At 38.1% G+C, this 24,814-nt stretch overlaps 2 protein-coding genes and 1 long non-coding RNA gene across 4 annotated transcripts in view; 2 read left to right on the top strand and 1 right to left on the bottom strand.

The window, feature by feature from the left end:
- The first annotated feature begins 526 nt into the window (after nucleotides 1-526).
- Nucleotides 527-1,412, top strand: LOC116866336. Its single transcript, XR_004382372.1, has 2 exons — nucleotides 527-702; nucleotides 1,091-1,412. It is a non-coding gene; the product is annotated as an uncharacterized LOC116866336 (long non-coding RNA).
- A 488-nt stretch (nucleotides 1,413-1,900) lies between these two features.
- On the top strand, nucleotides 1,901-6,434 carry ETFBKMT (electron transfer flavoprotein subunit beta lysine methyltransferase). Its single transcript, XM_032855313.1, has 3 exons — nucleotides 1,901-2,440; nucleotides 4,390-4,520; nucleotides 5,448-6,434. Exons 1-3 carry the CDS (start codon nucleotides 2,115-2,117, stop codon nucleotides 5,789-5,791), a joined length of 801 nt encoding a protein of 266 aa, XP_032711204.1. The 5' UTR covers nucleotides 1,901-2,114; the 3' UTR covers nucleotides 5,792-6,434.
- A 3,732-nt stretch (nucleotides 6,435-10,166) lies between these two features.
- AMN1 (antagonist of mitotic exit network 1 homolog) overlaps nucleotides 10,167-24,814 on the bottom strand; it is a 47,856-nt gene continuing 33,208 nt past the window's right edge. For both annotated transcript variants that reach the window (XM_032855315.1, XM_032855314.1), the window contains exons 6-7: nucleotides 22,472-22,583; nucleotides 10,167-10,375 (exon numbers count right to left, since the gene is read on the bottom strand). In XM_032855315.1, the coding sequence (XP_032711206.1) occupies nucleotides 10,302-10,375; nucleotides 22,472-22,583 (186 nt within the window). In that variant the 3' untranslated portion in view covers nucleotides 10,167-10,301. The remainder of the gene's footprint in view (nucleotides 10,376-22,471; nucleotides 22,584-24,814) is intronic.

Raw genomic sequence — 24,814 nt, forward strand, 5'->3', positions numbered from 1 at the left:
AGGCGAGCGCTTCGCTGGGCCGCTCTTAGGCCAGCCTGGTAAGGACAAAAGGACGACTGTGCCTGCCCCTTTAAGACCGAGTTCCGTTCTCCTCGGAGGGAAATAACGTGGTCAGGAACCCTTTGGGAAACTTACCCTTTTTAACCCCTCTTCTTTCCTTAACAATTAATAACAGGTACATAGTGTCCCCCGCATAGTCACGTTCACAAAGGATGCTCCATTGGTGCTGGGGTGGAAGGGGGAGGCGCTGGTGTAGACGACCTGAGGTTCCAAACCCAAACCACCTCCTGTTTGCCGGGCTGTGTTTACAAGCCTCGGCTCCCGCGATTCAAGGGCTGACCCAACGCTTCCTAACAGAATTAGTCCAGAGAGAAGAGGCTGTTAGAGACCCTGGGATCCCGAGGGCACGATGGGGAGATGACACCCAGTGCAGGTCTACCCTGAATTCGTACACAAGTGGCCTGGCAGGCGTTTTAGCCTGCCCTGTGTTCTGATATTTTAATTGATCGCTTTTGTTTACAAGTGGGGGGTTATGTGTGAAGCCCTGGATTATCTTGAGAAACTGGAAGATCTGGCAGCGTGTTCTTTTACCTGGAAGCAGTTTGCTGGCCCCTTTGCACTGCTCAGAAACAGTCTCCAGGTCGCCACAGCCCCTCTGTTATAACCAGCGGCACCACTCAGGGTCACCAGTCCGGGCCCCTGGTAGGCGTTTGAGTTTGGGGCGCCTACTGTAAATATTTGGGCGGATGGGTACAGGACTATTTTAAAACATTTATGCAGAACAGTTCAGAGGCCCCAAATAACTGGATATGTAGTTTGTGTTTAAACTGCTGTTTCTTATTCTTTCTTATTCTTACCAAGGCATTTTTCTATTGGAGCAAGCCTTTTCGTCCGAGGCTTGGTAAAATTGAGTCATCGGAGGTAGTTACAGGAGGATATTTGCGAGTTGATATTCTTTTATGACAATTAAGTCCATAAAGTTTTAAGAAAAAATCTGAATTTTGATTACGTTGATGTTTTATGCTACAACAGCCGTTACATAAATAGAGTGTACTCAGTATAATTTGTATATCTTTGTCCACAATTATAGTTTGGTAACCTCCACAACTCTTGGCAAGACTTCATAAAGGCAAGAACAGTGTTTGCCCTGGTAACAGCTCTACCTCACCACTAGAATCTAAGCATCCCAAAGATGGAGACTTATTTTGCTCACACTGCCTACTTAAGAGTAAGTGATTTATTGAATGTGTTAAAGAACTTGATTTTGTGTGTGTGTGTGAAAGAACTTTAAACCTTATTTTATGTAACTGGCATGTTCCGGAGGTTTTCTCTCAAAATCAAATGCTTGTATGTTTATTGTTATAAATTATTAAAACGTCTTTGTTGTGAAAATAATTCCTTTTAAATTTTTTTTAAAGATTTATTTATTTATTTATTTGACAGAGATTACAAGTAGACAGAGAGGCAGGCAGAGACAGAGAGAGAGGAAGGGAAGCAGGCTCCCTGCTGAGCAGAGAGCCCAGATGCGGGGCTCAATCCCAGGACCCTGGGATCATGACCTGAGCTGAAGGCAGAGGCTTTAACCCACTGAGCCACCCAGGCATCCCAAAATACTTCCTTTTAAAAGATTGGATTTTGGGGCACCTGGGTGGCTCAGTGGGTTAAGCTGCTGCATTCGGCTCAGGTCATGATCTCGGGGTCCTGGGATTGAGTCCCGCATCAGGCTCTCAGCTCAGCAGGGAGCCTGCTTCCCTCTCCCTCTCTCTCTGCCTGCCTCTCTGCCTACTTGTGATCTCTGTCTGTCAAATAAATAAATAAAATCTTTAAAAAAAAAAAGGTTGGATTTTCCTAAGTTGATGTACCAATATTTCCATCTGAAATGGACTTGCACTTGTGAATCATCTTCTACAGAGCTTATACTGTAATATTTTCTCCCTATGTAATGGGATTTGGAAGCGTCAGTGAACCTTGGAATTTTCAGTATTATTTCTGTTTTTAGAGATCCACAGATTCCAGTTGAGATTACTGTAGCAGCCAGACCCTTCCTTCTTCAGGAGGAGCAGCAGTTCTTATCAACAGCCACGTTGACAGAACCTGTGTTTTGAAAAAGGACGATGGCTTCGAGCCTAGGTTGGAGAGCATTTGCACCATTTCACATGAACCACTGTGGTGTCTTTCTGAAAGCTCTGAGAAGCAGTGGTCTTTCCTTGTTTCCCTGGGGCCATTCCCCTTGGAGAGGAACTGGAAGCTTTTTGGACCCCGAGATGAAAGCTTTCCTGGAAGAGAACACTGAAGTCACCAGCAGTGGCAGCCTCACCCCTGAAATCCAGTTGCGGCTTTTGACGCCCAGATGCAAGTTCTGGTGGCAAAAAGCTGACCTGTGGCCCTACAGCGAGCCTTACTGGGCAATCTACTGGCCAGGAGGCCAGGCCCTGTCTAGGTATTTCCCTATCTGAAATGGGAAGCTTTAAGGCCCAAACAGATCCTGTTTTCTTCAGATTCTTTTTTCAGCCCCTTCCAACTCTGCATTCTCTTTGCTCCTCACAAAAACAAAACCAAACAAACAAACAAACAAAAAAACAACAACAGTGAAACCCCCAAATTCTTATTTTCTTAATTTGGAGCAATTTAAGCATACTCCAGGCTTATCAATGTATTTCCCCAAATATAGTTCTCTCTCTAAGTGAAACCCTAGGATCAGCTGTCAAGACCCTAGATACTATGAATGATCTGGAAATTTCACACTATTCTCTGGTTCATGGTTCATAAAGTATGGCCAGTGCAGTTTCTTAAAGCCCCAGTCCTTCAGCTCTCCTAGTTTAATCTCATAAATGTTGCTCCTCGAGCCTCACACTCCATCCCTCCCTGGAGGCTCACTTCTTTCAATTACCCAAAAAACAAGAGATGTGAGTGAGTGGGCCCCATGAGGATTCCCTCTTTAGTGACTCAGTGACATCTCAGTTGAACTCTGGACTTGAATCTGCATTTTTTTTTTTTTTTTTTCAAGTAAGCTCTATGCCCATTGCGGGGCTTGAACTCACAACCCTGAGACCAAGAGTTGCATGCTGTACAAACTGAGCCAGCCAGGTGTGCCCTGAATCTGCATTGTTAAGGTCTCCTCTTCCACCCACCCCCCAGCCCCCATACTGCAGAAATGTTCTTTCGGACATTCTCTCATATATCACACTATGCTTTTTATTAAAACACAACTGCTGAGACAAAGGCAAGAGCTTTTAGCATTTCAGTCTGGCTTTTGCTCTTAGATTGTTTAATGATTAAACTTGCTTATACCTTCAGCCTATTGACCTCTGAAATTAAATGGATAAGCACTTCTCATTTGCAGGAGTGGGATGACCTAACAGAATTAATGTTGTATATAGTTTAAATGCAAAATAAATAAATGCATATGTAGAGCTGTTTAGAGAATCCTGAAGATTGGAAAGCTTTCTAGGTGTTATCAAACAAGTCTGATTTTCTGGTTGTTGCCAAATTTTCAAGCTATGTTCACTTACATCATACCTTGAAAATATTGACATTTTCAGTGACGTCTATTAAAGTGATTGTTTGTCAACTTCAAATAAAAATACAATCAAATTCCTTAACAGACTGAATCAGAGGTCACAAGTTGATACACCCACAGATGTGTTTTATTTGGCCTTTACTTGTAAACTTAAAATGAAAAATCAGTTGCTAACATTTAAAACTTGGGAAGTTTAAAAAAAATAAGAAATAAAAATAAACTTGGGGAATTTCATGTAAAAATGTCTGATCTTGAAAAAACAGAGGTATCTGATTAACACAGGATTTCTACATGGCAGCAGTGAGCTAAAAATGGGTAGCAGCTTCCCATTTAGACAGCCATGTACACCCCTACTTTGCCATAATCCCGGATATTCTTCATTTTTCAGTAGTAAGGTCAAGTGTTGGTTGATATATATTATTTCAGGGTTTCTCATCCATCTTCAGTGTTTGATAACTGTTTAGCCTTGGTCCAAATTGATTGAACTGGACTTTGTACCTTACCAGAGAGGTCATTATAACTCAACATAAGCTATAGGTAAAACCACTCTATGATGGACAATCAATTTTGAATTCTGAATTTTGAATCTAGTTTACTGAATCCTTATTATAGCAGTATTTTGTTGGTCTATATTGTAGGTGCTTGACTGTTTCAGGATCATAAGTGCTCAGTATTTTAAAAAGACATTTTTTGGGGGGATTGCCTGGTTGGATCAGTCATTAGAGCTCGTAACTTTTGATCTCAGGGTCATGAGTTCAACCCCTATGTTGGGCATAGAGCTTAAAAAAAAAAAAAAAAGATTTTCTTTTTTTAATACCTCCTGCTGACCTCTATCTCAGATAGTGTTCTTTGCTTTCTTTCCAAATTAGGTATCTTTTGGATAATCCTGATGTTGTTAGAGGAAAGTCTGTGTTAGATCTTGGGAGTGGATGTGGAGCTACAGCTATTGCTGCCAAGATGAGTGGGGCATCAAGGATCTTGGCCAACGACATAGACCCTAGTAAGGATCTTATATTTAAAAATATTTAAAGCTCATCTTTATTTTCCTCCAGGATAAATATGTATGGATGCCTCAACATGATAGCTTATTTCCATGCATATTTTGTCATCAGATATTGTGAACTTATGTTCAGTGGGACATAATCTGTGAAGATCCTGTGGGTCCTGAATTGAAGTGCATATTTCTTAAGAGGATTTGTATTTATGTCTGTCAGATAGCCCAAAGTGTACCCAGCTGGGAGCACTTACTGTTAATTTCTGAGCAAGGGATTTCTTGAAATATGTAGGTTGTGTATATTTGACCCAAAACCCAAGTGAAGATAGGCCTTGTGTTTTGAGGGTGATTTTATTCCATTAAAACCCAAGTTGAGACAAGTCAGTTTTAATTTTATCTGATTTTCTTTTAGTTTTCAATTTTACTGAGGATCTGGTGGAGAGGGGTAGAGGAAGAGGGAGAGAGAGAATCTTAAGCAGGCTCCACACCCAGCATGTGAGCCTAGTGCAGGGCTTGATCTCACAACTCTAAGATCATGACCTGAGCTGAAATCAAGAGTCAGACGCTTAATGGACTGAGCCACCCCAGTGCCCCAAGATCCTTATTTTATACAGGGGACTCAGGTTGCTCAAGTCCAAGACCTGTTTCCCTGGACAGCTATAATAAACCAAACCTCTTGGTTATTAGATCAGCAAATATTCCTTGAAACCTCCACATTTCTAGGTGTTTTGTACTGTTTGTTTTGTTTTTAGGATATCCACTCATATGTTTGAAAATTTCAGTAAATAGTTTATGTTGGTAGATGTTCTTTACCTAAAAAACAACTTTCAATAAAAGGGAAAAAATATTGTTAGATTTTCTAAATTACTTAAATTAATCAATAGGGGATTAAAACTGCCTAGCATAAACCAATTCATTATGTGCTTTTTAAAGTTGCAGGAATGGCTATCATACTGAATTGTGAGTTGAACCAACTGAACCCTTTTCCCATTTTAACCAAAAACATTTTGGATTTGGAACAAGAAAAGTGGGACCTTGTTGTGCTTGGAGATATGTTTTATGATGAAGACCTTGCAGACAGTCTTCATCAATGGCTGAAGAATTGCTTTTGGATCCACAGAACTCGAGTACTGATTGGTGACCCTGGACGACCCCAGTTTAGTGGACATAGCATTCAACATCAACTGCACAAAGTGGTAGAATATTCACTTCCAGAGCCTACCAGGAGGGAAAACAATGGGTTGACAACAAGCACAGTATGGGATTTTCAGCCTTGAGTTGTCCAGGTGCTTCCAAGTGAATATAACTATGTTTGGGTTTAACGCTAAAAGACCCTCCAGTTTAAAGCATGTATATCTTGTTTCCAATATACTGAGTCATAAGTTTTGTCAGCCTTTGTCATGTTACTCATTCTGCATTATGCCAAATATGCAAATCTCTACCTGACAGTTTTCTACTTTTACTGCTGTAGGAATAGAATTCTAGAAGGCAGTACCAAAATGGTAGCAACATGTAACTTAAGTAGTAGAGAAGAATGAGAAAGAAAATGAAAAAGCAAAGTCTGTTTCTGTAGTTGAGAAAACTATATGATGGATCTTCAAATTAGACCCAATACAAAATAGAGAAGAGTACTGTATTTCAAAAACAATGACCTGTAAAGATCAGAGCTGCATTTAGTGTGCTACAGAGTATATGGGCTTTGGAGTCAGGCAACTCTGTCACTTTCTAGTTGGGACTTTAGGCCAGTTAAGCTCTCTGAACTTTAATTTCTTCATCTATAAAACTGTAACAAACTTAAGAAACCTCACCTCAAGGCTATTTTATTAAATGAAAGAATAAAGTGCCTCATATAGTACTTGGTACACAATAGGACCTCAACTGACAGTCATGGATAAAAATAAAGGTTTTAAAATAAAATAAATTAATTAATTAAATAAAGATTTTAGAATTTCCTAGTGATACCATGACACTTTTTGATGCTTCTTTATGGTTCACTAAGGTTAGCTAGAAATTGGTTATGCTACCACTACATGGTCCAGGTTGTCAGGATCTTATATATCAATAAAAACCTTATGACATAAATGAGAATGTGAAGAAGAATATGTATAGCATATCACTATTTATAGAGGAACATATGAAAAGATGTATGTATGTACATATATATATATATATATATATACACAAATACAATACATATTTGTTTGCAACATACATAGCATATCCCTGAAAAGATAAATAAGTAATTGCTAACTGTGGTTGTCTTCTGGGAGGATACCAGATACCTGGGAGACCAGGGTGGGAGGTCTCCGGGTTTTACCTTTGGGTCTTATGATTCTGTACTATAGATTTTTTTATTCTCTAATTTAAAACTAAACACCAGCATTATATATGTTACAAGTGAAATATAAAATGCAGCCTTTCTAATGTTCTTTCTTATGTTTTCAAACACTGCTTTGGAGTTGTTCATAACATGTGCATTATATACAAACTTTCTAATAATGCGTGCATGCCATTGGGATTATGGTACCAGGGAGATGTGATCAGAGTTATAGTCATACAGTGGGAATGTGGAGAAAGCAGTTAAGGGCAAGTTGTTGCTTAGATAGGAAAATAGGATAATTTGATGGGAGTTTGGGAGCCCAGCTCTGGAGGATTTGGAAATTGTTGAACTTGGAAGTCAGAGTTTATTTCAGCCCAGTGAAACAACTTTTGTGCATCTAATTTCCATTGGTATGTTGGGTCTTAAATGTGATCAACCTAAATTTTGATTCAGACTTGGTTAAAATTAATAGAAATTAAAGGTTACAATGGCATCGGATGATATTTGAGAGGAAAAAGTTTTGTTGACAATATCCTTTGAAAATTCGGAGTGCTGTCCTGGTTATTGTACTTCCCAGCAAGATAAGAGTAAATTATACTCTGGAGCACTGTGGAAGTCAACTTGGTGAGACAAAGAGAAGATTTACGTTTAAGTCTAAATATCTACAAACCCTGTTTTTGTTATCCTCTTTTGGTGATTTATTAGGAGGGTACAAGGTCTTTGAGATATCCAAATGTTACTTAAGATATTTTATTTTATTTTATTTTATTTTAAGAAGATTTTATTTATTTATTTAACAGGGAGAGACACAGAGAGAGAGGGGGAACACAAGCAAGGGGAGTGGGAGAGGGAGAAGCAGGTTTCCCACTGAGCAGGGAGCCCGATGCCCGCCTTGATCCCAGGACCCTGGGGATCTTGACCTGAGCTGAAGGCAGCTGATTAACGACTGAGCCACCCAGGTGCCCGTTACTTAAGATATTTTAAAATCTACCCTGTATATAATGGTGAGCCTTGAATGACTTCATAGTGATGCGGATAGACTCCGGGTCCCCAGCCCCTGCCCCTCACCTACTCCCCATTGCTCCTGCTAGGGCAGAAGAAAAGACCAAATGGCCATCCAATTTTGTTAAGATAAGATAACAACTCATTGCTCTGCTGAGGCAGAAGAAAAAGACCAGAGGCGGGTCCTGTTTGATTAAGAAAAAAAGAAACAAGTCCCCAGCGGTGATTTAGCACTCTCCTGAGATGCCTCCGCATAGATTATACTTCCACTTGAAGGGGCCATTTGGCCTTGAGAGACTGTGAAAATGTCCTGTTGCCATCCCCCATCACCCGCAACCATAAAAACTCGTAACCCTATTGGGTGCTCAGCCTTTGAGAAATGATCCCGCTGGGCCTGCCCGCTATAATAAAACTAAGTCTTCCTGCTTTGCTGCGTGCCGCTTGAGTTTCCTCGGCTGCTTCAGATTTTCCACAATAGTTTAACAAAGAGGTTTGTATTAAGACCATTCACATTTAAAGGGGTTATTGATATAGCTGGATTAATTTCTACCCATATTTACAACTGTTTTCTATTTGTTGCCCTAGTTCCTTGTTTCTTTTTTGGTGTTCCACTCTTTTCCTGCCTTCTCTGGTTTTAATTGAGAATTTTATATGATTCTATTTTCTCTCCTCTCGGATATATATTATACATATTTAAAAATTTGTGTTTAGTGGTTGCCCTAGTATACACTTATATCTAGTCCAAGTCCACATTCACATAATACTGTACCACTTCATGATTTTCAGTTTGTTCAGCTTTTATCTTAGAGGGACAGGAGTGAGGACTCCTAATCACTTAATAACATCAAACTGGAAACTGGAAGTATGGGTATTATTTTTATTTATTCATTTTTCTCCTTTATTTATTCATTTTTTGTGTGTTTATTCATTTAACAAATATTGGGTGCTTATTATGTACCAGATACTGTTCTAGGCACTGGGAAGAAAAGACAAAAGTTCCTGTCTTTATGAAGCTTATATTCTAGGGAGTAGATAATAAAAAACAGACAAGATGCCAGAGGGTGATAGATGATAAGGAGAAAAATAAAGAGGTCGAAGTATGAAGTGAGGATGATAGAAATAGGTAGGAATGGGGTACTGAAATTTTAAACGGAAATAGTTAATACAACCAGCAATATAAAAAAGGCAAGACTATTAAACTGCAAAGTGCTTCTAGGAAGATAATTCCTTATAGACCCTAAAAAGCTGACACTTTAGATCTTGAAAAACTTGTTTCCCCAAAAGAGGGAAAAGCTACCAACTTTGCTTGATGTTTACTATTACATTTTATTGAATTTGTCTTTAGAAAAATTTCATAGGTGGAACAAGCTTTACCCATTGTACACATATATACATATGTCCTACCTATGAGGGGCAATATATATTATATATATATACACCACATTTATAAAGTAATTAGTAGTAAGGTCAAGAAATAGAGTTGACTGTATAAACCCTCTTCTAAACATGTAGAAGAAATCTACCATCCATACTTCCCTTCTTTTGTACTACATCAGAGTTAAAGTAGGAAATCTTTTTTAAAAAAGTCCTACTGAGACAGTCTCATGGCACAGGGAATATACTAAATTTGGGATGGTTTAAGCACACTATATATACTTCAGAGAATTTCGTGATTATAAAAGAGTAATGCAATTCATTTGAAAACTAAGATCTGTGTTGTTTAGTTCAGGATATGAAACTGACAGATCTTTAGGAAACAGCCTCTATATTGATACTTTCTATTTACTCATTCTTCTGCTTTCCTGAATGCATTTGTTAAGGAGGAAGTTTCATAGATCAATAGCATGTATTTGGGAAAAGTAGCCATGACAATGAAGTGGCTGGGCAAGGGTCTCAGTAACATTTATATTCTGAATGGCTGAGTTGGATGATGTCATGGGTTTATGACAGTAAACTATTCTATTTCTTTGTTTTATTGAAATATTAAATTCTGTGAGGATACATAGGCCTGATGTTCAGCTTTGCTTTTTGGCCAATGAGCATTTAAATACTTAAGGAAAGTAGGGGCCAGAAAACAAGTAGGAAGGTAATTATGCTTTTAGAGATACTAAGAATTCTCCTAATGGTTATTCATACTGGTAAATTTCTCTTATGGCAGCTCAACTAGGTAGGTAGGAGAAGGAAATCTCTAGGAAAAACTGGTAATTTAAAACGTTGTTATTTAAGAAACAAACACAATATTCCCCTCCCACCCTCCCCCCACCCCAATACATCAGAGGGCATGCTAGGCTTACCATGTCAAAAACAAATGACTCCGCAAACAAACACGATAATATCACTATTAAATGTTTAAGGGTCTGTTAACTTCAAAGCAAAAAGCACATTATCTGAAAGCCAATCTCTAAGGCCATTGTTTCCTGGGAATGTAGTATAAAGATCCTTGCTTTGAAAAGCTTCAATAAGCATCAGTAAACAGTCCATGTCACTTGCTTTAGTTTGTTTGGGCCTACTAATTGTTCCAGGACTTCTCGTGAATGATCTACAAAAGAAAACAATGACAATATATTAATTCACAGTAATCAAAGATATTTAATTTGTCCTCATTTATAAACTAGGGATGATAACTATGATACCTCATAGGGTTATTGAAAAGATTAAAGGGGATGATATATAAAGAACAATAACTTAAAACATTTAATTAGTGGTAACCCTCATTATCAGCTGCAGTGCACATATCATAATAATACTTGAAATTAGGCATTCATCATTTTCTCTGTAATTTTGTCTTAATTTCACCAGCCAGAGATTAAAGCTATAATGTCACCGTTAACCTGTGTATAAATTTTCTCAGGGTCCTGGCAGGCAACAGACACACTAACATGGTGTGCTTGAGCAGGGATTAACAAAGCAACTGGGTACAAAGGAGTGAGCAGGATTAAAGAAAGCCAATAGATGTGATAAGACAATTTGGGAAGCAGCAACATACCCAAAATGGTTAGGGGAGGGAGCAATTACTAGAATAGGACAACTTGACCTAGAGGTAAACATTTTCCATGTCACACAATACTATTATAAAGCATGATTTTTAATAGATAAATAAAACATGAATTCATTATAATTTAACCAATCCATATTATTGGACTTTTAGATGGTTCTCAATTATTCTCAATTCTCAATGTATAGTAGTGATTTTAATATGGTTTACATTTCTTTTGCAAAGTCAATTTTATAATGTCTTTTAAAAAATACGAGTTAAAGGGGGGCCTGGGTGGCTCAGTGGGTTAAAGCCTCCGCCTTCAGCTCAGGTCATGATCCCAGGGTCCTGAGATCGAGCCCCACATCGGGCTCTCTGCTCAGCGGGGAGCCTGCTTTCCCCCCTCCCCACCGCCTTCTCTGCCTGCCTCTCTGCCTACTTGTGAACTCTGCCTGTCAAATAAACAAATAAAAGTTTTTTTAAAAAGTTTTAAAAAATACGAGTTAAAGCAAAAATACTGATAAAATGTTACTACTTTAAAAATTATTCATAAGTTTACTAAACTTGTTTAATAGAAACAGCCTATGTTGTGTATACAACAGCACTCCAAACTAGTCTTGGAAATTTTCTAGTTTAGTGGTTGTTAGAGTTATAGATTTCACAAACCAATAGGAAAAAAAAAAAGTGGGTCCAACATACAGTTTCTAAATTTTATTTTTTAAATATTTAAATATTTATTCATTTGAGAGAGGGAGAGTGAACACAAGCAGGGGAGGAGCAGAGGGAGAAGCAGACTCCCCACTGAGCAGGGAGCCTGATGTGCAGCTCTTATCCCAGGACCCTAGAATCATGACCTGAGCTGAGGGCAGATGCTTAAATGACTGAGCCACCCAGGCACTCTCTAAATTTTATTTTAAACAAACCAAAAAGAAGCCCAAATACCAAGACTTAGTGCAAAAAAAGAGAACCAGAGTATATGAAAATGAAAAGGAATTAAACTTAAAAAAATGAAAGTTTACATCAGCAGCTAATTTTTCAAAAATAGCAGCTCGTAAGAGAAAAAGTGCAGTTTTATTGCCATAAAAATATCATTTATTATAAAGGAAATCCATTATATAGGAAATATAGATTAAATACAGGTTTCAAATACATTGAAAGTAAAAGCATGGACAAAGTTATATCATGAAAACAGTAACTATAACAAAGCTGGAGTGGCTTTACTAATAGCAGATATGGAGAGTACTTCCCAACTCAATATTACCCTGATGCTAAAGCCAAATTAAGACATCACACATATACAAAACTACAGACCAACATCTCTAATGAATATATACTCAAAAATCCTCAACAATACACTAGCAAATCAAATCTAGCAATATATTAAAAAAACTTGTGTGCCATGATCAACTGGGATTTATCCCAGGAATGAAAGTTTGGTTTAACAGCTGAAAAATCAATCAATGTAATATACTTTATTAGTTTCCTATTGCTACTGTAATAAATTACTACAATCTTAGTGACTTAAAGCAACACAAATTTATTATTGTATAGTTTGGAGGTCAGAATTCCAAATTAGACCTCATTGGGGTAATCTGGATCAGCACTTCTTTTTTGAGGCTCAAGGGAGAGAATTCACCTCCTTGACTTTTCCAGCTTCTAGGGGCCACCATATTCCTTGCATGCCTCCATATTCAAAATGAGTAACAGTGGACAGAGTCCTTCTCATGCTGCCAACTCTACGATTCTCCTTCTCCCTGCCTCCTTCCCTTATAAAGACCCTTATGATTACCCTGGGCCCACCTGGATAATTAGGATAATCTCCCTATTTTAAAGTCCACTGATCAGCAACTTTAGTTCCATTTGCAGCCTTGTGGAATGTAACATACTCAGGTTCTGGGCATTAAAATGTGGACATCTTTGGTTGGGGGTACTAGTCTGCCTATGACATATACCATATCATTAGAATAAAGGACAAAAAAACACATGATCATCTCAATCGACACAGAAAAAGCATTTGACAATACTCGTGTAAAAACATTCAACAAACTAGGAATAGAAGGGAACTTCTTCAACCTTATATGAAAGAACTAAAGTTCATATTTAATGATGAAAGACTAATGTTTCCTCCTAAGATGAGAAACAGGCAAGGATGTCTGCCCTTTCTTCTTCTTCCTCCTCTTCTTCTTCTTCTCCTTCTTCTTCTTCTTCTTCTTCTTCTCCTTCTTCTTCAAGATTATTTATTTATTAGAGAACATGCATGCACACACACACAAGCAGGGTGGGTAGGGGCAGAGGGAGATGGAGAAGCAGATTTCCCGTTGAGCAGGGAGCCAGACCCCAGGACCCTGGGATCATGACCTGAGCTGAAGGCAGCTACTTAACTGGCTGAGCCACCCAGGTGTCTCTATTCTTCCCCTCCCTTCTATTCAGCATTGCATTGAAGGTTTCAGCCAAGGAAATTTAGGAAGGAAAAGAAATAAAAGGTATTCATGTCGGAAGGAAAGAAGTAAACCTAGTTTTATTTGTACATTATGTAATTCATATAGAATGTCCTGCATCATTACAGAACGTCTTAAGGGATCCACTAAAAAATTAAAACTAATAAATGAGTTCAGCAAGGTTGCACAGTACAGGATCAATATACAAAAATCAAATATATTTGTATACACTAGCAATGAACAATCCAAAAATTAGATTAAGAATTTCATTTATATTACCATCAAAAATAATAAAATACTTAGGGATAAATTTAACAAAAGTGAAAAACTTAGTCTGAAAACTACAAAACAATGTTGAAAGAATTTCAAGATCTAAGTAAGTGGAAAGATATCTGTCTGTGTTCATAAATCAGAATATAGTACTAACATGACAATACTCTCTAAATTGATTGTAGATTCAATGCAATCTCTCCCAGAATCCCAGTTGTCTCTCTCTCTCTCTCTCTCTCTTTTTAGAAATTGACAAGATGATCCTAATATGTATATGGGAATTCAAGAGACCCAGAGCAACAAATACAATTTTAAAAAGAAAAATTAAATTGGGAACTTATACTTCCCAATTTCATTTTGGTTGGTGGTTGGTATTTTTAAATTATTTTGGCATTTTTACTGATTATGAACCTGTTATCAAACATACATACATATCTGTTTTCTGACCGCATTTGTGTCATCCTTCTATAGAAATTTATTATTATACATAAATAGGATGACATTTTTCCCTCCAGTAAACCATACAGTATATTTTTAGGTAATTTTGAAATTTTGATGCTAGATGGCAGTATTACATTACTCCAAGTCTGCTCAGGCACCTTTTTCTGAAGAAAACAGAGTATTTAGGATTATGACTTTGAATAGTAGGAATAATCAATGCCTGTGAGTTTATTATGCTATAAAGAGAAACTGTGGGTTCTCCAAGTATTTAGTGATCCCTTGCCAGAACACTGTAGAAACTGTAGGGAAGGAAAAATAATTTTCCTTCTATCCTTCTGAGTTCTCAGCTGAGAAATGGGAAGAAAGAAGAAGAAATGGGAAGCCATTTCACTGAGCGTCCCTAACCAGCCCACACGTAACTTGAGATAAGAGAAAGTAGCTAAAACCTAAGAAACAACTTAATCATATACCACCAGGGCGGTTAGGCGATGGCGCCCCAGGGACCTTATGTTAAAGAAAACAAATGGTTAACTTGCAGAGATCACAGTCCTGCAAGACAGGAGTCTCCCTTGGTTTGCAAATGTCCTGGTGATTTACAACAAAAAAGGCTATCTCTTCAATGGCCCAATTTCCAGAGACAAATGGCTCAGTACCTCGAGGCCTAAATTCGCCCTCCCCACCATAAAACTGAGGGAGGCTGAGGCAGAAGGAAATGCAAATAAAGTTAAATTTCTTCTAAACCTAAATCTCACTTAACCGCCAGGGTGACGCCAGGGTGGCAAAAGGTTAAACAAAGTTAAGCTGTCCAAGTGGGGTGCAAGATATGTATGTAGCTATGAAAAAGTGCCTTGAAAATGCTATATAAACCCTTGGCTTTGAGTGCTCGGGGTCCTTGTTGAAACCCGCTGCGCCGGGCGGATACTTGGACCCCAGCTAGCTGGAAATAAACCTCGCTGTGTGACTTGCGTTATCGAGAGTGTTCTCTGTCTAATTGAGGGGTGGTCGACTCCGTACCCTAACAACTTCAGCTCCTTATTCAGAGCTTTCCTAGAGTCTGCTGTTTCTCAAAAATAATCAGCTCAAAAAAATCCTTATCCTGAAGAAGCATATTGGGGTGGCATATTCTACCACCCTCCTGAACACAGACTCTCAAGATTGAAAAAGACTCAAAACATCATCAGTACAAATCACACTTCTGTTGCTTGATGTCACTTTTCTATTTCCCTCTTTTTTTTTTTTTTAAGATTTTATTTCTTCATTTTGACAGAAACAAGAGATCACAAGTAGGCAAAGAGGCAGTCGGGGGTGGGGGGTGTGGGAAGCAGGCTCCCTGCTGAGCAGAGTGCCCATTGAGATGCAGGGCTCCATCCCAGGACCCTGAGATCATGACCTAACCCTAAGGCAAAGGCTTAATCCACTGAGCCACCCAGACGCCCCCCCCTCCCTTTACTAGTAATAGTTAAGCCACTTGACACCAAGGCACAGGAAATTGCTTCACTGGGGAAAGAATTAGAGATTGTGGATCGGGTGACTTAAGTTTTTACTTTGAGTTCTAGTACCAAGTATTTCCACTTAAGGTCATTCTCTCTTCTCTTATCCTTAAAACAAGGGTATTGTGTAGAGGAAGTCTAAGGAAGATTTTACCATCTCTCAATATCTATGATTAATATAGACAGAGACCACTTTAAGGGCTTTTAGAGCACCAAGAAAAAGAAGAAATTGTGGGAAATAGAAATTAACTAACTTTTTCAAATGATCAAGGAAAATGTAATTTAGATGTTTTTGTAGAATACACAGTGAAAAAACTAAGTCTGGTAGATTCTTACAAACAATGGTCAAAGTTCCAATGCTTCATTACAGTGTCTAGAATAAAGAAGTTCTGTGGCACAGAGTCAGTAATGAATAAATCATGATGAGGAAAAAATGATATAGGAGTTAGAAAAAGTAAAATACAAAATAATAAAAAGAGTTGTCCTTTAAGCAAGGAATAAACTTTAATTAAAGGAAACTCTGAAGCAAACTACTTGGGTCTTAAAATACATTTGTTTTGGGCTCTAAGTGGAAAATCTTGACATATTTACAATCTAGGGGTCTAAGTAAAGAACCTCCTTGTATAGTAATCAGGCTGAAACAAATCCTCACATATAACTAAAATTTGGATCCATTCGATCAAAAAGGGCAGATTTCCTGTTGGTTTTTCCTGCCTTTCAGTGTAAAATGTAAATTAAATCTAGTGCTGTCTAACTGCTTTATTGTCCTTCTAAAATCTAAACCTCTGTGCCCATAAATACTGTGAAACATGTATAGATAATTATGAGAAACTGAAATGCAGGTCTGTTGTAGGAGATTAGTAAAGGTGTGTGAGCTGAACTTAGTGATAATCATTGCAGGCATAACTGAATTTAAAAGAATCTAACAAGTTGTAAAATTATTTTTCCTGCTTCTATAACATCTAGAAAAATGCTTAACCGACTGAGCCACCCAGATACCCCAGAACTAAAAACGTTTGTGTATCCAAAAAGTTTGAGAAATGCAGCATACTGCTATAATGAATGTTAATTTATCAAAGGGTCTGAGAAATTAGAGCCACTTTTCATTCTATGCTATTGTTGGAGAAGAAAAATTTCCCTCTATCCTTTAAGATTCTTCTGGCTGCTCATTGAATTAAACAGGAGATAGACTAACAGGAGAAAATCAAATTTAATTTGCATGTATGGAGGTCTTATAAATATGGGACCTAAGAAGTGACCGAGACAGACAGCTTTTATACTTTTTAGACAGAGAAACAAATTTTTGATGACCTGACAGGACAAAGAAAACTTATGTTTAAGAGCTTTAATTAATAAGGAATTCTAAACAGAATTGAGGCTGTGGTAGTAAATTAGTAAAAGTAATAACAGTCGTTTATATAAACTTCTTAGGCCCTGAATTCCCCATCTCTGATGATAAGGATGTCTTTCTAGCTCCTGGTGCAGGGAGGGTACCAGTCACATGGGAGATTTGTTTCCTACTTTTGGGAGACCAAAGAAGGTCAGAGTGTTCTTGTATTGGCTGTTTCTTAATTAACATTAATTCAAAATAATAAAAATACTCCATGGCATATTTTAGGGATGGCCTGCCCTAAGCTCCAACACTATACCTCTGGTATTTTCTAGAACATCATATGATGTCACTATAGTTAAGGGATTTCAGGGCAGAGGAAGGAAAAAGATATGACCACAAGGTGGCAGTAGGACACAAGAAGCTTTATTTGGGCAGCACTTTGACAGATTTGTTTTCAGAAGTCCCTCACAACATGATACCTTCCAAAGACAACAATGTGTGTTTGGGGGATGGGGGCACTACTGAGAAGGAAAGGAGGGTAAAGGAATTCCCAGAGGACTGGAGAGGAAGTTTGTGTGCCATGATGTTGCTGCTTAGCATCAAGATAAAGGAGTCTCTAGGTCAGTGAGCTCCAAAGGGCAAGAGTGGCTTGAGTGCAGTTTTTCAGGGTATGCAAAACAGGCAGCTGTAGATAACTAAAACTCTGCTTCGTTAGGCTGTATTGAAAACCACTGACTGTGGTGCCTGGGTGGCTCAGTGGGTTAAAGCCTCTGCCTTTGGCTCAGGTCATGATCCTAGGGTCCTGGGATTGAGTCCCACATTGGGCTCTCTGCTCAGCAGGGAGCCTGCTTCCCCCTCTCTCTCTCTGCCTGCCTCTCTGCCTACTTGTGATCTCTGTCAAATAAATAAATAAAATCTTTTAAAAAAAATCACTGACTGAATTAAGATTTAGATGTTGGTGGGCTTTTTGAACTAATAGTCCCAATATGCTATCAAGAAATAAACTACATAGGGGTGCCTGGGTGGCTCAGTTGGTTAGGTGTCTGCCTTCGGCTCAGGTCATGATCCTGGGGTCCTGGGTTCAAGCCCCTTGCATCTCCCTCTATTCCTCCTCTGATTATGCTCTCTCCCTCTCTCTCAAATAAAATCTTAAAAAAGGAAGGAAGAAAGAAAAAAGAAAGAAAGAAAGAAAGAAAGAAAGAAAGAAAGAAAGAAAGAAGCTACATAGAAGCCATCTTTGATTCATTTACATAGCAGTAACAGTTGCTAATTGCTGGCCTAGATAATCTTCTAGGTCAAAACTACTGTTACTCTGTTCCAAGTATTTTGAACTCCTGTCATCTTAAGGTGTAGTTTCACTTCTAGTAAAGCCACATGAAAATATAAGAAGTGATCCAAAAGGGATAATGTGTTCCTGCTCTAACTGCTGAAGTTAACTGATAATTGTTCTTTACTATAAAGCAATGGTTCTCGAAGTGTGGTCTATAGATCCTACAGTCTGAAACCCTTTTAGGGTTGTGAGCTAGGATAGTCACTTTATTCATGCAACATTATTTTTACTTGAAAGGACAGCTGACAACCAAAGGTTGTTCAGACTTGGGTACTTATCAGACTATTTTTTTTTTTAATAAATTAATCAACATAGAGTGTATTATTAGTTTCAGAGGTAGAATTTAGTGATTCATCAGTTTCATGTAACAACCACTGCACATTACATCAAGTGCCCTCCTTAATGTCCATCACCTGGTTACCCTGTCTCCCCACCCACTTCCTAGCCAGCACAGATTATTCCTGAAAAAGAGCAAAATGAGCCTGTTACTTCAAATAATTCCTTTAAAGATTTTATTTATTTACTTGACAGAGAGATAGAGAGCACAAGTAGACAGAGTGGCAGGCAAAGGGAGAGGGAGAAGCAGCCTCTCCACTGAGCAGGGACCCAGTGTGGGGCTCAATCCCAGGACCCTTGGATCATAACCCAAGCAGAAGGCAGCCGCTTAACCCAGTGAGCCACCCAAGGCTCCCCAGCCTATCACTTCAAAGAAAACAAATGTCAGAGTTTGTTGCCAATGATAAAACTTTAGCTTTCAAATGGATTTTGGAAAATTTGTAGCTGCCATTATGAACTTGACAACTATCCAATGGTCATATTAACAATTAACAATATTAACATATTAACATTTTTTTTTGCTATAATAAAATGTGTAGACATTGGAAGATCCATATTACTAAGAGAACCAATATTTTCCAAACTACCAATGCATGACATTACAAAATCACGTATGGGTAAAAGATCTGATCAAAATACAAGACAGACCAGTGGACTGTAATGTGAGTGTATAAAAATTTTATTGATATATTTTCACCTTCCACACTGCAACTAACCTTTAAGAAATGACCACTTACTGAGTTTGGGGGTAATATCAAAGAAGAGTGTCCACTGGGTAACCAGAAAGATAATGAAGGTAAAATTAGCAAAGGTTGATTTTATAATATGTTGCCACCCAAGTTGTCCTGAGACAAATATAACAGAACATTAAAATAGAACTATTTCAGTTAAGGCTCCAGGACTAGAGGTACCAGCTACTCTCTTATTCCAGTGAGATTCAAGACCACCTGTATATGACTTGCAAATGCTTGGCTAAAATCTGATTTTGGAACCCATGGCACTTCATCCATTCAAAGATACAAAAGTGTTACAGTGAGAAGGGACAGAGAGTTGGAAGTTGAAGAAAGGATTTCTTTGAAGACAGTTCTGGAAAGAGGATTAGAGGTGCTTGCTTTTCCATTCAAGCCTAGTGAAAGGAAACTCTAAGGAGATCAGTTGGAGAGCCTGATATGTCCCTTGGAGCTTGGGGGACACAGGACGCTAATATCAGACCCACATCTGAGAAAACTAAAGGGCAAAAGGCTATGGCAAGAGTCTCTGAAGCTAAAGAGAAGACTGAGGTTGGGACATACCTGCACTGTCATTGCCTAAAGTATGTGTTTCCTGTGGTCATATGAGGGCTGCCAAGGGGTTGCCTTATATTTTGCTCAAAAAAGCAACCCAGCTAAGTTAGGAAACCTGAGCAGAAAGAGACTGAAGGTATATTGCTGCATGCCTGGGGACAGAAGAAGAAAATAATAGCTACTAACTGGAAGAGACACGCTGGCTTGAATCAAGAGAACTGCAGATAGGAGGTATATGCAATGATGAGCGGCTGGTAGGAAGTAGACCCTGAAGAACCCCAAAAGTGTCCCACTGCTGAGAGAGGACAGATCAGCTCACCCATATGGCCTGGAGTGCTGACACCTGATCACAGTAGGATTGGTCAAGACTTTCCCTTCCAGTACCTCTGTTCCTACTTATCCCAGTCCCAACCTGTACTAACATTGGTGGGATCAGAAACCATATGGGAAAGCTGGGGAAGGAAGAAGAGAAGTGAGGAATGGTAAAATACAGAAACCAAGAACGTCCCCTTTACCCATTGCAGCCAAATCTGAGCTGACTGGAGGGAGCAAAAGCTTTAACTTGAGCTTGTTTGGAGTACTGCATGGACCTAAGACATTTTAATTACTGAAATGAGAGGTTTCAGTGACATGGAATGGCAAGACATTTTAATTACCTGAGAAAGATAAGTCAGTGGCACCTGAGATTTTATCTGGCAGTAGGGAAAAATTAGCCTCTTTAGAACAGATTTGTAATAAAGTAGTGTGAAGAAAATAGAATCACTTTACAAGTACCCCTTGCTTGTTCAATATATTGATCAAATGCACACATAGCTCAGTGGATAGATTTACACACCTTGATTGGTATTCTGGAAAGATTATCAAAGATTGCTCTTATTACATTCTGTATACTGTGGTCTCCTCTAACTTAAAATAAGAGCCTACTGGTTAGAATACAATTTTCTACCTTGTTTGATGACCAGGGAACCTCTGTTGGCCTTCTCACAAATCCCAGGATAATGTATGCAAGTACCAATCCCCTGCACTCAGTCCCATGACTTTTTCTTGTTCTAAGTGATTTTCTTTAAATTATTATTACTAATTTTAATAGATAAAACCATCCAATGATAGAAAATTCAAAAGGTACAAAGGGTGTATAGTACAGGGTTTTTCCTACTCTTGTCCCTGAACAACTTTCTTGGAGGTAAGCACTGTTAACAATTTCTAATGTCCTTTATGGCTTTAGGTTTTTGAGAAATGTCTTGGCTCAAAAGATTTAGTCTTCGTAATAGATGTCACTGATACCAAATACATTGTATACTTGGTTCACACTGACAGTCCAAACATAAGAAAGAACAGAGGTTGTTAAAAGGACTTCTAGGATCATAACTCAGCCTAGAGAAGTAACTGTTTAAACTGCAATCAGAGAAATGAGCTGGAAGGACTGGGCATCAGTGCTGACTTCCAAGTGAGGTACAGGTTATTCTGTGGTATGTGGCCACTGCAGGCATAATGCAAAAATGTGGTTTCAGGACACAGTTGTACGTATCATGGCTCTTTTTTCCCCACAATAATATAGTATTTTATTCATTATTTTATATAAATTATGACACAAAAATGATATTTTTACAATTTTAAAATTTATGTTCTTACATATTACGATTATCTATTGGATTTTATAAGTAATAAAATATTTTTAAAGGTAAAATCTTTTCTTTTACTATCTTTAGTGATCCTTCCTTTCTCCCTCCCTTTCTCCCTCCCTCTCTCTCCTCTTTTTATTTCTCCTTCCTTCCTTCCTTCCTTCCTTTCTTTTTAAAGTAGGCTCCACACCCAGCATGGAGTCCAACAAAGGGCTTGAACTCACAACCCTGAGATCAAGACTTAAGCTGAGATCAAGAGTTGGATACTTAATGAACTAAGCCACGCAGATGTCCTTTTTTCTTTCAAAAATTTTTTTTCTGAGTATAGTTGATATGCAATATTATATTAGTTTCAGGTATACAATATAGTGATTCAATATCTATATTATGCTATCCTCACCACAAATGTAGCTACCATCTGTCACCATACAACAATATCACTGGTTATATTCCCTATGCAGTACTTTTATTTCTAGTATCATGGCTCTTACACAGAACAAATGGGCTGTGACTACTTTGTTCTCCTTCAGTGAAGTATCATATTAGCTTAAGAATCCAAATTGTTCTCAATATGTTATGCTATGCTCACCAAAAATGCAGCTACCACCTGTTACCATACAACATCATTGGCTATATTTCCTATGCTGCACTTTTTATTTCCAGTATCATGTCTCTTATGCAGGTCGAATGGGCTGTGACTACTTTGTTCTCCTTCAGTGAAGTATGTATCACATTAGCCGAAGGGTCCAAATTGGTCTGAATCTCAATGGCTATAGTTTGATGAGATTAGAGCCAACAGGTCATTTAGCACATTTAATAGATGTAATAGTATAAACCTGATTTTTTTTTTTGTCTATGTAAAACATCATGTTTAATATCAAGACCACTACCATCATCATCATGACTAGCATTTATTGAGTAGTCGCTATGGGCTAGCCACCATATAAGGTGCTGTCAGATAATTATCATGACTAAGCTTATGAGGTAGGTACTGCTAATATATCCATCTTCCAGATGAGGAAACTGAACAATGGAATGGGTTGAATAGTTTACTTAAGATCACACAGTTACTAAAAGATGAAGCCAGGATTTGAACCCACCCAGTCTATCATACTAACCTGTTATTAGGGGGCATCCATGGAAGAGTAATATACGTATCTGAGGACAGCAAGTGAGGACAGCTTCTACAGCCTCATCAGTCAGATTCACACAGTGTCCCATATGAATCTCCTATTTAAAAATAAAGAAAGGATAGTCAAAAGAAAAAAAAAACAGATTTGTGATGACAGCATGAAAAAGCATGGGCAATGCTTTGATACAAAAAGAACTAGGGGTACCTGGCTGGCTCAGTTGGAGGAACATGAGACTCTTGATCTTGAGGTCATGGGTTTGAGCCCCATGTTGGGTATAGAGATTACTCAAATAAATAAAACTTAAAAAACAACAAACTGTGGTGCCTGGGTGGGTCAGAAAGTTAAGCATCTGCCTTCAGCTCAGGATCCTAGGATCAAGCCCCATATTGTCAGGCTCTCTGCTCAGTGGGGAGGTCTGCTTCTTCCCCTTCCTCTCCTTCTGTGCTCATGATCTCTTTCTCTCTCTCTCTCTCTCAAATATATAAATAAAAACATCTTTAAAAAACAACAACAAACAAACAAAAAGAGCCAAATCATATATTTGCAAGAAACATTCTATAGAAAGGACTAATGAAAAGTATGCAATAATTTGTAAAATAGAGATGATTTAAAATTTAAGCCCCCAACCATTTTATAAAGCAATATGGCAAAATCTATTAAAACTGAAAATAAGTATATCCCAGAACCCAGCAGTTCTAATTGAAAATGTATACCATATACAGAGTAACTCTTGTATATGTACCCAAGGAAACAATTTATAAATGTGCTCATTTTAGTATTATTTATAATAGTAAAAAAGTGAACAATGGGTAAACAAATGGTAGTTTATTAATGGAACAGATGAAACAGTTAAAATGAAAAATATCTACTTGTATTAATAGACATAAATCTCAAATAGTAAGTCATATCTTTTAAAGCTGAATGTGTACTTACTATATGACCCAGCAATCCCATTCCTAGGTGTTTTTTTTTTTTTCCAAAGATTTTATTTATACACTTGACAGAGAGATATATAGCAAGCGAGGAAACACAAGCAGGGGGAGTGGAAGAGGGAGAAGCAGGCTTCCTGCTGAGCACGGAGCCCTTAGGGGGCACAATCCCAGGACCCTAGGATCATGACCTGAAGACAGACACTTAACAACTGAGCTACCCAGTAAACACCCATCCCTAGGTGCTTACCCAAGAAAAATAAAAATGTACGTCTACACAAAGACTTGTATGCAATTAAAAAAAAAAGATTTTATTTATTTATTTGACAGGGAAAGAGATCATAAGCAGGCAGAGAGGCAGGCAGAGAGAGAGGGGGAAGCAGACTCCCTGCTGAGCAGAGAGCCCGATGTGGGGCTCAATTCCAGGATGTTGGGATCATGACCTAAGCCAAAGGCAGAGACTTTAACCCACTGAGCCACCCAGGCACCCCTTGTATGCAAAATTTTACAGTAGTATTCATAACAGTCCAAAATCAGAACCACCCAACTGTCCATCAAATGGGGAATGTCTGAACAAATTGTGTCATATCCACACTATGGAATATTACTCAGCAAAATAAACAAATAAATAAAAGGAATGAAATACTAACACATGCAACAACATGAATGAATCTCGAAAACATTGTGGTAAGTGAAAGAAGTAAAAGAAAAAAGTAAAAACCAAAAAACTGTGCATTGCATGCTCCATTTCTAGAATAAAATTCTAGAAACTTTAAAACTATAATGACAGGGAGGCCTAGGTAGCTCTGTTCATTAAGCGGCTGCCTTCAGCTCAGGTTGTGATCCCAGGGTCCTGGGACTAAGTCCCGCATGTGGCCCCTGGCTCAGCAGAGAGCCTGCTTCTCTCTCCAACTCTGCTTGATGCTCCCATGCTTGTACTCTCTCTCTCTCTGTCAAATGGAAAAACAAAATCTTAAAAAAAAAAAAAAAAAGAAAGAAAGCTATAATGACAAAGTAAATCACTGGTTGCCTGGGGATGAGGCAGGCAGAGAACTGACTGCAAAGGGATGGGAGAAAACATCATAGGGTGATGGAAATGTTTTATACCTAATTGTGGTGGCAGTTAAAACTGTATAACAATTACCAAAATTCATCAAACTGTACACTTAAAATGGGTAAACTTTATTGCATGCAAATTAATCTTAATAAAGCTTGAAAAATTAAACATAATTTTGAATGAAAAGCAAACTGTATTAGAACACATATATTATAAAACTATTATGTGAAAGTTTAAAACATAAGACAACACTTCATCTGGTTTTATGAATCTCTATCTCTATATTTTTATCCACATATAGGTAAAGTATGCAAACATACAAGGGAAAATACACAGGTGTCT

Source organism: Lontra canadensis, unplaced genomic scaffold, assembly GCF_010015895.1.
Source record: "Lontra canadensis isolate GAN:19392208 unplaced genomic scaffold, GSC_riverotter_1.0 scaffold9, whole genome shotgun sequence".
Classification (NCBI taxonomy): Eukaryota; Metazoa; Chordata; class Mammalia; order Carnivora; family Mustelidae; genus Lontra; species Lontra canadensis.